The sequence below is a fragment of the Podarcis liolepis genome (genome assembly GCF_965112155.1).
Source record: "Podarcis liolepis genome assembly, chromosome: 4".
Classification (NCBI taxonomy): domain Eukaryota; kingdom Metazoa; phylum Chordata; class Lepidosauria; order Squamata; family Lacertidae; genus Podarcis; species Podarcis liolepis.
In genome coordinates, this window is record NC_139558.1 from 23,851,352 (window position 1) to 23,866,807 (window position 15,456).

Sequence of the window (15,456 nt, forward strand, 5' to 3'; positions counted from 1 at the left end):
GCTCAAGCCTGTGTAGTTTTTTAAATTGGCAACAGAAAAGCATACCCTTTACTGAAGATAAGTTATTCAGATGAACAAAATAGCACAATTGTGCTTAGTCAGCATGAATGTTACCGTTTTGCATGCTTTATTCTGAACATGACACTTTACTGAATTTGTAGAAGATTTCACACACAGCGACAGCAGTGATGAGTAGGGCTTAATGTGTCCTGTAATCTTTACTTCATAAATGAGTTGTGAATTTTTTCTTTAAAATCCCCACTGATATGGGACATAATAGACTTTGTTCCTGTTCAGGAAAAAATGTGGATGGAACGAACATACAGTCTGAGATCATTGTATCATTATGCATCAAAGACAGAATCTCCACCCTTCCTTTCTTTGGCGTATAACATAGAAGTGTCAAATGTTGAAAACAAAAAATGCTCCTGTGGAAAATTATGGATTTCTGGGTTAGGAATTCTGGGAGGTGTGCCAACTAGAGTCAGGTTTTCCTTAGCTAATCCCTTGGCTAGTGACACACTAGGTAAAGGTAAAGGGACCCCTGACCATTAGGTCCAGTTGTGGGGTTGCGGCGCTCATCTCGCTTTATTGGTTGAGGGAGCCGGCGTACAGCTTCCGGGTCATGTGGCCAGCAGGACTAAGCCGCTTCTGGCGAACCAGAGCAGTGCACGGAAACGCCGTTCACCTTCCCGCCGGAGCGGTTCCTATTTATCTACTTGCACTTTGACGTGCTTTTGAACTGCTAGGTTGGCAGGAGCAGGGACCGAGCAACGGGAGCTCACCTCGTCACAGGGATTCGAACTGCCGACCTTCTGATCGGCAAGTCCTAGGCTCTGCTAATATGGTGATAATTTTGCAACCAGTGTCTGGCCTAGGTTTTGTGCTGCTGGGGGACTTGTGTTTGCTGCTGTTACTGTAAAGACTCAAAAGTCCATAGTAGCTCATACCTGCTCTCGATGAATGCCATCAATGTAATGAAATCCTCCCAAATATATTCGTAGCCCTTGTAGAAAAGATCACTGATCTCCTTCCCCCCCTCCTATCATGGCTGAGTATCGAGTCATGTTTCTCCTGCCAGTTATTCAAATCCCCAGGATACAGTTTAGAATGTCTGACAGGAACATGGGGGAAAACCAGGCTTAATTTAATTTATCTTGTATTTAATTTATACAGTGGTACCTCGGGTTAAGTACTTAATTCGTTCCGGAGGTCCGTACTTAACCTGAAACTGTTCTTAACCTGAAGCACCACTTTAGCTAATGGGGCCTCCTGCTGCTGCTGCCGCGCAGCCGGAGCACGATTTGTGTTCCCATCCTGAAGCAAAGTTCTTAACCTGAAGCACTATTTCTGGGTTAGCAGAGTCTGTAACCTGAAGCGTATGTAACCTGAAACGTATGTAACTGTATTGTAATTTTAAGTTGTGAACCGCCCTGAGATCTGCCCATGCAGGGCAGTATATGAATGTAATAAATAATAATTATATAATATAGTGTTAGAGGAAAAGAAAAACCTCTCTCCATAGATTGGAGATACATATACAACAATACAAATTGTTTTTTTGTTTGATCAGCCATAGAAAGTATATGCATTACATTTAATACTCTTACTTTTTCTTTGTTTTTTATGCAAAATTTTGAGGTATCGTAAGAACAAATGTGCATTACAGTGGTACCTTGGGTTAAGAACTTAATTTGTTCTGGAGGTCCGGTTTTAACCTGAAACTGTTCTTAACCTGAAGCACCACTTTAGCTAATGGGGCCTCCTGCTGCTGCTGCTGCGCCGCCACCGGGCGATTTCTGTTCTCATCCTGAAGCAAAGTTCTTAACCCAAGGTACTATTTCTGTGTTAGTGGAGTCTGTTAACCTGAAGTATCTGTAACCTTAGGAGTCTGTAACCCGAGGTACCACTGTATTGATATAGGCCAGTTGCAACTGGTGATATAGGCGAGTTGCAACTGGTGGAGAGTGGGTCCGGACCAAAGGCAGGCCGGGCCACCGTGATCATTTACTTCTCCCATCCTCCTCCCTCTTCTTCCACCTTCTGCAGCCTACTGGAGAAGGGATAGATTGCCCTTGCTGGAGATAGTGCCTGTTCAAAGTGCTCCACCCCCTTCTCCAAGCTTCCTTCCCCTGCATAGAATTAGGCCAAGGGTTGAGGACCATTGTGCAAGTTAATCTATTAATTTCAAATAATAATAATAAAATGAATGGAAGCTATATCAAGAACTCAGAGCCTGGCGGTGGTTCTTGTTCAATGCTCCACGCACCTCTCCTTTCAGCAAACTCCCATCAAATATACTGTGGCACACATGCACATAGTTACTGTGGCACATAGGTACATGGATGCAATTATGCACATACAGCATTTGAGATAAAATAATTGAAAACAGAAGCCTGCCCTTCTGAGATGATGAAGCGCATATGTAAGGAAACCTCGAGAATATTTGTACCAGGATAGTTAATAGACGGGGGTGGGGGGAGGAAAGGAAAGGAAATTCTGTGACAGATACCATTGTAGACACAATTTGGTAACAGCCTGTAGTAAGAACATGACAAGTTACAATTGACCTTGAGTGCCTTTCCAAAGCATATAGTCCCATGGTATTGCACTTGTTGCTGGGAATGTAGCCTCAATTTCAGGCCATTTATACTTGAGTGTTTTAAAAGGGGTAGGGCATGTTCATAGTTTCCACACCCATGACCCCTGCTCTGCGCAGACATATATCTTCATTAAATCCGTTGGAATACAGACCCGGGGTAAATCAAAGCAAGCTTTCTTTCGTTGGTTGCAAATCATAGAATGGAAGCTGCGCTGAAAACAATTGGGGTGCAGATCAGGAATTATTACTACAGGGCACAGTGAAGAAAAGAACAAGAGAAGACAAAAACAGAAATTTCAAAGAACAGAAGCTTTGGGGGCAGGAGAGGTTAACAGTAGGGAGAAAGAAAAGGAGATATGAAATAAGGCTGAACCTGACCCAGAGTAGATTAAATAGAAATAAAGTGTAGCTGTGGTAGTGGGAACAGTGTGGAAAGTATAAGAAAATAGTCTGGGGGGAAATGCCAGGAAAAGGAATTGAAGAAGAATTTATTTTGAGTACTTGCTTTTTGCCTCTGCACAAATTTCATGCTTCTTGTTTATGAAATAGTCTAAACTGTTTCTGGCAGTGGGTCGTAGCGAGTGAAACTAAATGAGGATGGGTGGGAACCCTCCCAGCCAAAGCCCTCTTAGCTCCACGAGGCAGAAATCACAAATATACTTACTGGAGCATAAGCTCCTGTATTGAAAACTGGGGTTACTTGTAATAAACATGCTTAGGATTGCACTGCATGCCCAGCTTCTGTACCTGAAAAAGCAATTTTGTTAGGAATATTGATACATATGTGTAATGGGAATTGGGGTTGCTTGTGCGTAAACTGCAAACTGCTCCAAGCTAGTCGTATAGCTAAACCTTTCCCTGGTTTGACAGCCCTTACAACGCAACTGTCTTAGTCACTGGCAGAATCCATGAGTGGGCGTCTCCTAAACTTCCTCCAACATAGAAATTCTTTGACGCCCAGTCTCCTCCTAGATTCTCTGCGCGGAAGCCTTCTGCGCAGCGTGGGCGTGCCAAGCGGAGGTCCAGTGCTCTCTCCGCTGATTTCACTGGAAGAGTCTCGGAGCCTCCTCTCCGCAGTACTCTCCGCCTCTCCTTCCTCCCTGGTGTCCCCTGGATTTCCTTCCCCAGCGGAAGCTCTCTCTCTCTCCTTGCTAGTTCCCTCCCCTGCATCACTGGAGCGTCTTACCTCTCCTCTTGCCTCTGATGGCAGTTCCCTGACAATATGTATATTGATGTATATGCAGAGGTACCATCATTTTATTTGTACTAGCTCAGTTAGCTTTTGATCTAGAGGGCTCAGTGGTGAACCCTACTTGTGCAGCAAGGGTTCCGACTTTTTCAGGAAACAAATCCTCCAGTAACCTTAAAAAGAAAAAAGTTTCTAGAGAGGACAATGGGAACATTAAGAGCTGCAGCAAAGACAGGGCGAATAATGGCGGGGGAGTTCCACAAGCTCTTGCATGTACCTAATAAACTTTTCCATTGCGGTACATCCCTTTATGATTGTTAAGGGCCACTGTAGATGCTGAATGCGTTAATCCATGGGTTGGCAAACTAAGTCCTGGGGGCCAGATCCGGCCCAATCGCATTCTAAATCCAACCCACGGCCGGTCTGGGAATCAGCATGTTTTTACATGAGTAGAATGTGTTCTTTTATTTAAAATGCATCTCTGGGTTATTTGTGGGGCATAGGAATTTGTTCTTTTCCTCCCCCAAAATATAGTCCAGCCCCCCACAAAGTCTGAGGGACAGTGGACCGGCCCTCTGCTGAAAATTTTTGCTGACCCCTGGTTAATCCATTTCTGACTACTTGTGCATGTGCTAGCACTAAAAGCAACTGTTATCAAGCGCAGCACCTTGGCTTGTGGAGGGGAAGGGGAGTACTGTGTGTTGGAAGGGGTTAATCCGTCTCCCATTGCTGATGCCGCAATGCAACCCCCCCCCATCCCTCTCCTGCTTGTTCAAGCACTCCCTTAACACTGCATGCTAAGGAGCTGTTGCTAAAAGCCATAGAATTTTGTGGGATGGAGGTAATCTTTAGCACATAGTGCTGTTGCAGCCAGGGACACGGGTGGCGCTGTGGGTTAAACCACAGAGCCTAGGGCTTGCCGATCAGAAGGTTCGCTCCCGTTGCTCGGTCCCTGCTCCTGCCGACTTAGCAGTTCGGAAGCATGTCAAAGTGCAAGTAGATAAATAGGAAGGTAATGGCGTTTCCGTGTGCTGCTCTGGTTTGCCAGGCCACATGATCTGGAAGCTGTACGCCGGCTCCCTCGGCCAATAAAGCGAGATGAGCGCCGCAACCCCAGAGTCGGCCACGACTGGACTGGTCAGGGGTCCCTTTACCTTTACTGTTTCAGCCTTAAGAGTTAAGTGTAAGTTGTATTGAACTTTTAAAAGGATGTCAACCTGAATATAATTACAAAATCAAATGCATCTTCCATAAGCTTATTTCATATAGGTCCAAGTGATATGGGCTGTATGTTTGTATTTGACAAATGGCACATTGATTTAAGCACAACATTTTTGCAGTGAACATGGATTTACACTGTTGGCACTGAACGTTGTTTTTCCTTCACTTATTTTTCATAATGATTTTCAAGAGGCTGAATGCAACAGATCTTAATTCTCTTGTCTTTTTCCCTTTAGTACTATTTGAATAAAATGGAATACCTATTAAATGCCAACATGTACAGTGCATTTCTAAGATAGTCTTTCAAAGCAGCAAAGCTCAATTATCATTATGCAATTTAAATCTCTCATAAAAATGAATTTAATGCTTTTGCAACTAATAACTATGCAAATAAAGTTCTTTCCATTCCACTTAACACAATTAAAATTCTCAGCAAGTTAAATATATTGAATTGTTTATCTATGGAGAGACATGTAGGACACCAATTAAGTTTACATGGATAAATGCAGATTTGTGTTTTGTGAATGTCAAGTTGACAGAAGCTTAATATTGTAAAAAGGGCTAATCAACACAGAATATGTTTAGTGTCAGTAAATATTTACACTGAAGAATGTTTCCCATGAATGATGAGGTACAACAGTCAGCTTATTCTGAATTTTACTAATTAAATTCTATGACTTGTAGATCACCACATTCATACCATTTATGTATAATTTTTTACAATGTGTATGATTCCATGATAAATATAAAGACTCCGGTGATAAAGGACATATGGGCAAATCTCTCCATTCCTCCCCCTCTTTCCCCCATTATTTAAAGTTGTTGATAAATTGTTGCTTCAGTTCTGTTTTGGAGATAGGAGATAAAATGTTTTGGTAGTTCCTACTGCCTGTCCGTGCCAACAGCCTTCATTGTTTTAGGGTCTGGTGCAGGATCGGCCGGTATGTGGCCCTTGAGGCCTTTTTTGGCAGCCCTCTGCAACATTTGATGCCCCCCATAGCCCTTTTGCTGTCTTCCCCAAGCTGGGTTAGGTGCTGGGCTTTGGGAAGAAGGTGTGAGGGCTCTGACAGGGTCCTTGAATTCTCCCACCTTTGTCCCAAAGCCTAGTTAGTGTTTTTCCAGCTTTGGGAAGGAGGTGCTAGAGCCTCAGGCATCCTTCCCCAAGCCCAGCGCCTTGCTTAGCTGGTTTTGGGAAGGCAGTGTGACAAAACAGTGTGCTGCCCGCGGGTTCAGGGTTGAAGTATTCTTGCGTTCCCTTTGGTATGAAAAGTTGGGGCGCCCTGGTCTAGTGCATTAGAAGTGACTGGGACTAGGGAAGTAGGGATGCCCTATTCAAATCTTGTATTAGTGGTTACCAGCCATGGCCGCAGAACAGCCAGCGGGAAAATGCGTATTAAATTTTTGAAAGATGGTGTCTGCCTGGTCCCCTCACCAACACTCCTTCTCCAACTAATCTATTCTTTTGGGAATTTGTTGGATTATGATTATTCTCCTGTCTATTGAGTGGGTTTTTTGCTATTTTGTTAGGGTTGTTTTATAGGTTATTGTGTGTCTCTTGTTGTGATGTATTGTTCTTTTGTACTGAATTTATGCCATGCTTCATGATTTTAAAACTTGTAAGTGCTTAGAGACTGTCAGATGATTAATAAATGAATGAGAGAGAGAGAGAGAGAGAGAGAGAGAGAGAGAGAGAGAGAGGCCTTATTATACTGTGTGGAATAAAAAAAAGGAAGGGAATGTTTACAATGCAAATCCAAGCTTTTGTGTCCATCATCCCCGTTACCCAGGCAAATCTTACCATTTGTGTGTGCCCCATCCGCTTCTTGGGACATAGAACAAATCTGCAACATCATTCTTATTTTCTGTGCCCCCCCCCCCCCGGTTTTTTGGCATTGTGAATGAACAGTACAGAAGTTACAGATTTCATTATGTTTCCAGTTTTTGTGGCTTTGGTCTCAGCTGCTTGGATTACCAAATGTGGTACAGAAGGAAATATCATTGCACGATGGATGTAATATATAGTTCAGTGCGCATGGAGACTGGCCTCTGTTTGATCCTGTGAGAATGTGGGGTTAATGTCTGGCTGGTGTTTTGGAAGCAGCAGGTAGCCAAGAGTAAACTCCTATAGGGGTCCAGATTTCTGTAGCCTCATAGTTATTCACACAGATGGGGGATACCTTGTGAACTTTCACTGAGGTCAAGCTAAACTGCAAATCATACTTTGAAATTTCTGAAGTCTTAGGAACGTTGTGATTGAGGCTAGAGCACCACGGCTTTCAAGTCGTTTGGTGGAGTAGGTTTGCTTAAGCCTCCCAAATTTGGTGTTAGAAATAGCTGAAGATAGACTTGTGAGCTCTTATGGAAAGGGAAAGTTTCATGTTAAAGTGCTTATTTACATTTTCATGATACTAGGTCCTATGGATTGCAGGAGCTTCTGATTTCTCTCCACATAGTTTGGCATGAATAAAAATAATATTTGATTTTAGTTCTTGGGGCAATCAATAGAAAAAGAGATCCCTGTCATCAGTCATCAGCTATCATATCACCAGGGATCTTACGGCAGTTTGGTCAAGAAATAAAAAATTGGATTGTGTTTTTTAGCATTTACTCAGTCTGGGAACATGTGGCATTATGTGCGTAACTGCTGAATTTGCACTCAGGAAACAAATATTTGTTGCAGTATTTTCATCGGTGGCTTTTCGTATTTACAAGTTGAATATCTATATATTACTTCCTTAATCTTACATGTTTGTCTGGGGATTTTTGTTACCCTGAATGTGGATTATGTTTGATTCAATGGTATTAAAAGTTATTTTGACTGCAGAGTCCAGTTACAAATATTTTACTGCAGTTGACATGGGAATGTGAGTTTCAAAGTTAACAGGTGGTTCATAGACTGACTTAGCTTAATCATATCCCCAGCATCTTACAATATAACAAGTTTTGAAGTGTTCATTGTTTAGGAATTGGTTCTTAAGCTGTATCAGTAAGATGCATAGGCTGTGTCTCAGTGTTTAAGGGGGAAAAACAACATAAAATAACAATAACAATAATCTCACAATAAAGGAGAAAATGGCTTAGAAATGTTTCAGCCCAAAGTGAACACAGAAAGACTGTTCATAGTCCTCAAGTAGAGGAACAGAAAGCCTAAATATCCTCTTCTGTTCTGACCTGTAGAATTCTGTCCAGTGATATTGTTTCTGTTGCAGAAAAAGCATAGGCAGATTTAAGAGTTCTGCAACTTGGCTATGTGCACCACTTGAATATTTGTTGTGTGCAACTGTAAGTTCCAAGCTGAATGACAGTGCAATACTGTAAAATAACATTTATCCATACATTTTGCATCTGGATCTTTCATTACTATTAGGGTGCTCTGAGTTGTCCACCTACTCCAAACACCACTCCAAATATCTCTGTAGAGCATGTCCATTCTATTCCAGGTACCCTTTGTTATTTCAGCATTCATTAATAATCTAAGATGTCTAAATATTACTGTGCTTCCAGGTGTGGCCCACAATATTGCCTTACTACGGGAAGTGATCATCCATCCACGCTTTGTCCAGGGAGACATCAACACAAAATTTCTTCCAGACGTGTATCCTGATGGCTTTAAAGGTTGGTCCTTAATGGAAATGTTAAGCATTTGGGATGGCTGGGGGTGGGGTCATGTGTGAAAATTTCCTCTGAAATGGTTTTCTAATTATTCTTTGAACTTGGTTTTTTGGTCTCCCTAATTTTACTTTTAAAAATAATAGTTTATTTGAAAATTAAAGCAATTGTTTCCTTCAACTTCCAGGGAGACTAAAAATCAAGTTGGGTTTTTGGAACCCAGTTGATGTTGCTTTGAAGCGAAACAGTTTTTTTCCATAGCAAGATTTAAGAGAGTGGCCTGGTTCCGAACCCATCCTCAGCTAGTAAAGTCTGGCATGCTGTTAACAAATGCTGGCATTCTGTGAAAGCATTGACTACATTGTGTTCCAGGAATCTATTTCTCATTGGAAGTCTGCATGATGGCAAGTTGGGTACTTATTCAGTCCCGAGGATTTACCAAGAGCTGGAAGAGCATTCCTAATTTATTTCATTTACACTAATAAAACATTTAATTAGTATAATATTGATCGAAAGTGGACTCAGGACATGGCTTTTGGAGAGACTTTGACTATGAGTTAGAAGAATATAGACAAGTAAGAAAAGGTCTTCTGAAAGAGAGAATTTACCGTGGTTGGGTTCCAAAAGATGTTAAATCTTGTAAGCAAGGAGAGATTTTATAAGATTCCCATATATGCTTCACTTTTGTTACTGTAGTGATAACTAAATAGTAAAAGTGAATATTTGTTTCACAGTTCAGCTGTTGAGGCGGAGAATATATTTTTCTCTTCTTAAATTAGTGATTGACTGTTAGGGTGGCCATGTATCCTACTTTATAGTCCTCTATTTGAAGGGATGTCAGAAAGAGAGCAGTCCTCTATTGAAGTCTTCCTCTGTTTGAGGGGCTGTCTAATCTGGTTTAACAATAATGAACCATAAGAAGGGAGAGTAGAGGTCTTGAAGTTGCCCATAAACAGCGCCTGTACAGCAAACAGGTCACAGTCTTCCCCAATATGGTGGGATGTATTGTAATTCTATTTAAATGATAGCAATTATTTCTACATTTTCCTCTAAACGCGTTTGCAGGTCACCCCCCCCCCCCCATTTGTGTACTGTGTTTTGGTGATGCATTTTCTATATTTTGGCAATGTGTGAGTGCTGCACAGCTTGGGCTGTGTAACCGAAGCTTTTTACCAAGTCATATGTTGTGAAGGAATGCATCTGTTCAACCATTTTGTTCTTAGCTTTTAAATGGCTGCTTTATGTTTAAAGGCTGTTTTTGCCATGGTGTTTAAGAGGTCACAGGAAGTTCAGAAGGGCAGCTCAGGAAAATGAAACTTAAAAGGCGGTGGGGGGGAGAAAATTATGGGAACTAGAAACTTAAAACAAACTACCAGTATTCTGATTGACTAACAACTGTGGACAAGGGAGCAGTCGTGTATCTAAGTAAAGTGGCAAGAGAAATGTTAGTGTTGGCAAGTTGGGAAACTCAAGAGAGAGGGAAAAGCTAGAAATCCGAAGAAGTCAGGACTGAGAAGACTCAGTTAAGAAGGACGAAAGCCAAAAACAAGAAGACTGGATGCTGCACTGCTAACGCGTTGAGGTTTTATTACAATCAAGCGGTATATAAATCTCGTTAAATAAATAAAATAAATTAAAAATGAGTTATAATGAGCTGAAATTGTGATCATAGCTAATGTGGGGAAAGCCTAGACCAGGGCTACGTACATGCCATACATTTAAAGCAAAGTATCCTGGGAGTTGTAATTTAGCCCTCCCAGACCTGCAGTTCCCAATTTCTTCTGGAAATATTACAACAAGGGTTAAATTGCTGCTTTTCAAAACCCTTATTAAAATCTCAATTTGTTACTGGTTCAACCTATATCTGATGCCTTCCTCTTTTCTCCCATTCCCAGCTTCTTTGCCATACTACCCACAGTACAGTGAATTAACTGGTTCAGTAAGTAATGGGGCTGTACATGAATTGCCTGTTCCACCCTGTGGTCCCAAATTGTTACCCCCAGATCAGGCTAATCCGGGCCTCCTTTGTCCCCATGACACGGATGCACCCCCAAAGTAATTTAGGGTGTGTGTGTGTTAAGGGTTTTTAAAACTCTATTTTAAAATAGGGTTGGGAGGGGGTGGGCACAGCGTCAGAACTTCCTGCTTATCAGGAGGGTCTGATCCTGTGTGGTGCTTTTTCTTTACAAGTGGTTTCTTCTTTGCAGTTTCTCTGCCTTCTTCCCTCTCCTGCCTAACAGTCCATCCGCTGACAACCCTGGATGACTCTGGGCTGCTCAACCTGACCTGTTACAATCTGGATCTGTCTTGTAGAAGCATAGAATTGTAGAGTAGGAAGGAATCCTCATGGCCATCTAGCCCCAACCCCCAACAATACAGGAATCTCAACTAAAGCATCCATGACAGATGGCCACCTCAACCCGAATAAGGCCCAGATCCAGTGAAAGCACGCTGGATGAAGAGGAAATGGGAGCATGTGCACAGCCAAAGTTTCAGAGGTTATAGGGCTATTTAGTTGAGACAGCCAGAAAATAAATACCGTATTTTTTGCTCTATAAGACTCACTTTTGCCCTCCTAAAAAGTAAGGGGAAATGTGTGTGCGTCTTATGGAGCGAATGCAGGCTGCGCAGCTATCCCAGAAGCCAGAACAGCAAGAGGGATTGCTGCTTTCACTGCGCAGCGATCCCTCTTGCTGTTCTGGCTTTTGAGATTCAGAATCCCCCCCCCCCTTGTTTTCCTCCTCCAAAAACTAGGCACATCTTGTGGTCTGGTGTGTCTTATAGAGCGAAAAATATGGTACTTCCACTTGTTAGGCAAAAGTGAGTACTACAGATGGGGCTATGTTAGCTGGTTTCCTCAACTATTCCTCTCATGGTGAAGGCTACAGCCTGTGGCATCATAAATAGCAGATCATAACATGTTGTAGAACAACAAATTATGATGATCTTCTCTTAACTTCCCAAATATATCATTTCTATTTTCTCCCATGAGATAGGGTCCTATTCTTAACCCAATAATGTTCCCCTCATGAATTTGTAGAGTACTAATTACCAGTTTACTCATTCTGCTCTTTGTTATCAACAGATTTGGTAGCAATTAATTTAGTAAATTGAAGGTATTAGTTGACCCAAATTCATAGTACTGTTAATGAAATGGAAGAAGCTTCCAAAATTATGACTTAGAAGCCACTAATTTTGAACCATGGGTGTTGTTTTGTAGGTTATTGGGTTTACAGTTTTGAGGTCTACATTTTGTATGGCTGCGTAACATCTTTAGGAAAACCTTCCATTGCACTATAGCATAGGCCAAAAAAGTGTATAAACTTTAAAGAGAATTCCTCTCTCAAAACTGATTTATATAATGTTTACTAAGTACTGAATAACAGCTAGGTGCTGTTGAGTACATTGTATTAATTAAAGATAAAGGTCCTACCTGTATATGTACATTTTATCACTGTGATTGTCTTCAGGCAAAAATATACATATAACTGGTGTAAACTGGTGGTGAAAGAATGTTGTGATTTCTGTGATTACTACAGTAATATTTAGTGCCATTAGACTTGTGGAAATCACTATAAAAGTATGTGTATTTCTACTCCTCATGGTATTTTCTGCATGTGATTCAGTATAAAGTGAGGTCAACTAGAGAAAAGCCACCTGGTAATGGACCCATGAAATTGGAGTGGAGATCCTTCAAATATTAGCAATACTACCCAATGAAATAGGAAAATTGGGTGGGCAGAGGTGGGGGGGAGTAGCAGGGTACTGCATCCTCCCAGTTCTGGGTGTGTGAAATCCTGTACCCATTTGTATAAATGGAGCTGTCAGTTTTAGGAATACATTTCTACTGTGCCTTGCTTCTCACTGAGATCAACCATTCCTTTTATGTTCAAAAATATGGTGTCTGATTATGATTCTTTTACTAATAGGCTTGTATAACGCAAAGTACCCATGTGTTAGAAAAAAACCCCAAGATTTTTTAAAATTCAAGGATCAATAAAATAAACATTTTTTTTTACAACTTCTTTTAATTCTATGAAATATCTTGACAGCTTTCCTATTAACCTCAGCTGGCAACTTTTAATTAAATTTTTACTTGGAGTGGAGTACTTGACACATGTTCAGGCTAATTTTCAAGTGTATATGTTCCTCATGTGTCAGCTTTCATCAACACAAAGCAGCTTTTTTAAAAAGGCATTATTTCTTTTGCTTTGCATGCTGCAGTGACGGATTTTCGATAGGCTTCTATATAATAAAGTATTGCAAATCCTGTAACTAGTAAGATCCCAAACTTTAAGTAGGTGAAGGTTAGAATGTTTCTACTTTGCTTCTCTCCATTCAAACAAAATACTATTGCAACCTTTTGGTTTGGAAGAGGCTCCAAAAAGATAATAGTATATTATGAAACAAGTGTTCTATTAGCTATTAATGAACCCCCCCCTCCCCACAGTTTACACAGAGGATATTTCATGCAGGATCTTCCATGTACACATCTGTATCTTCAAAGCCCAGGACATTTTGCGGCGAGCAGCTGCCATAGCTCTAAAGGGGAGCTCTTGGTGGGCATTTTTCTCAAGCAGGGATGCTCAGGTGGCAGAATCATGCTCACCAGATTCCTTTCCTCCCTTCTATAGTTCTCTTTCATGTATCTTCTAGGCTGGAGAAGAGGCCAAGATCTCAGAGGCAGCAAACAGATTTTCCTTACCAGTGGGTTTCACACTTTCTTCTCCATGGACCACTTGAAAACAGCTGAGAGTCTTGTTGGGCCACTTTGAATTTTCTGCCTGTTGTAGGAATTGTAATGGGCTAAGCTAGATGTTGGGATGCAGGTGGTGCTGTAGGTTAAATCACAAAGCCTAGGACTTGCCGATCAGAAGGTCGGCGGTTCGAATCCCCACGACGGGGTGAGCTCCCGTTGCTCGGTCCCTGCTCCTGTCCACCTAGCAGTTCGGAAGCATGTCAAAGTGCAAGTAGATAAATAGGTACCGGTGGGAAGGTAAACGGCATTTCCGTGTGCTGCTCTGGTTCGCCAGAAGTAGCTTAGTCATGCTGGCAACATGACCCGGAAGCTGTACACCGGCTCCCTCGGCTAATAAAGCGAGATGAGCGCTGCAACCCCAGAGTCGGCCATGACTGGACCTAATGGTCAGGGGGTCCCTTTACCTTTACCTTTAAGCTAGATGTTGCATGGATTTTAATGCCGTTTTCATTGCTTCTTTTATTTCTTGTACCATGCTTTAGTATGTTACAGCACCCAGAGTAAGTTTGCTCAAGGGCTGATGCCCTGGGTAACCATGGCAAAAGCAACACAAGAGCAATTTGGATACTGCTTCTGACCTGGCTCATACTTCTCTCTGAATAACACCCAGAAGCTCCGTAACAGCACAGATGCCTCTTTACATTTCCCAAAATCTCTATCCCACAATCCTGTGATTAGGCCCTGAGACATGTGGCTTCCTACTAGGAACTGTCTTTGCTTTATCAAGTGAAGAACTGAAACCTATGCTGCTTCAAGAGTTTTAGATACCCACCCAAATTTATTATTAGCTGCAGAATTGAGTCGCAGTATGCTTTGCAATGCTGTAGTTGCAATCCAGTTCTTCCATTGTAGGAATGTGCTTGATATTTATTGTTGGTATTGGTTCATTAAAGGTAAAGGTAAAGGTAAAGGTAAAGGTAAAGGTAAAGGATTGGTTCATTAGTAAAGTGCTGGAATTTGGTGCTGAAGATGCTTTGTTGCAGAGCCCTTCTGAATTTGGATCAAATGTAGATGGTGTTTCTTGTGGGAATGTCCACTGGGCTAATGGGGGAAATTTCTAAGTGGGGCGTGAGAGTAAGGTAAACTGGAGACCCAGATATCTAAAAGACTGCCTACTCCTAATCAAACCTGCTTGACAGATGAAGACCTACTTAGAGGCACATTTTAAGTTCTTCTGAGGCGAGGTGGGTAATCACCATGGACACAGACCTCTTAGTGGTAGCACCCAACATTTGGAATTCTCTCCTCAGGTAGGAATGCCAAGTGTCAGGCAAATATCGCTTTATTTTTTTTAGGCTTCTAAAACATTTAAATCTGATTGCTACTGGTTTTTACACCTTTTTTTCTTTGCTGTAATTTATGTTTTATCCATTTTTTAAGCTGCCCTGAGATTTATTGCTGAACTGAAGGGCAGGGCATGATATCTTATAAAAATGGTTTTGATGAATATTACAGTTTTGGAAATTGATTTTGAAATCTTAGGACACACGTTGAAGGACTCTGAAAAAAGGGAGCTACTGGTAACAGCGGCGTCTTTGTATGTGCTTGAACGACTTAGATCACAGAGATTTCTGGGAACTCCAAGGTAAGTTTGTTTGTAGAAAGTCATGTATACTGACTCACTTTATTAATGGTTCAGGTAGGTAGCTGTGTTGGTCTGACGCAGTCGAAATAAATAAAAAAAATAGTTGTCCAGTAGCACCTTAGAGACCAACTAAGTTTGTTCTGGGTATAAGCTTTTGTGTGCATGCACACTTCTTCAGATTTACATTTATTAATGTTGCTTTTGCACAGACAGAGGAACTGATCAGAATTTGCAAGATTTAATGACCCCCCCCCCAATTCTACTGATGCAATAAGACTTTTTTCTTTTCTTTTTTAAAATAAAAAGTGTACCTAACCCTGTACCACCAGTTACCAAATTATTTTAAATAGGCGACCATTTCCTGCTTGAAATGATTTTGGCGTTAAAGGTAGCATAGACATAGACCAGGATACAGAAGATCATGCAACTAGTTCCACTTGTCCAACAAGCTTGTGCTTCCCAGACAGCAGTCATCTCTTACAATCTGCTGC

At 41.5% G+C, this 15,456-nt stretch overlaps 1 protein-coding gene across 1 annotated transcript in view; it reads left to right on the forward strand.

The window, feature by feature from the left end:
* Window positions 1-15,456, forward strand: part of PCCA (propionyl-CoA carboxylase subunit alpha) — a 230,486-nt gene that overhangs the window by 109,256 nt on the left and 105,774 nt on the right. The window contains exons 17-18 of the mRNA XM_083501215.1: window positions 8,517-8,627; window positions 14,863-14,965. Of these exons, the coding sequence (XP_083357341.1) occupies window positions 8,517-8,627; window positions 14,863-14,965 (214 nt within the window). The remainder of the gene's footprint in view (window positions 1-8,516; window positions 8,628-14,862; window positions 14,966-15,456) is intronic.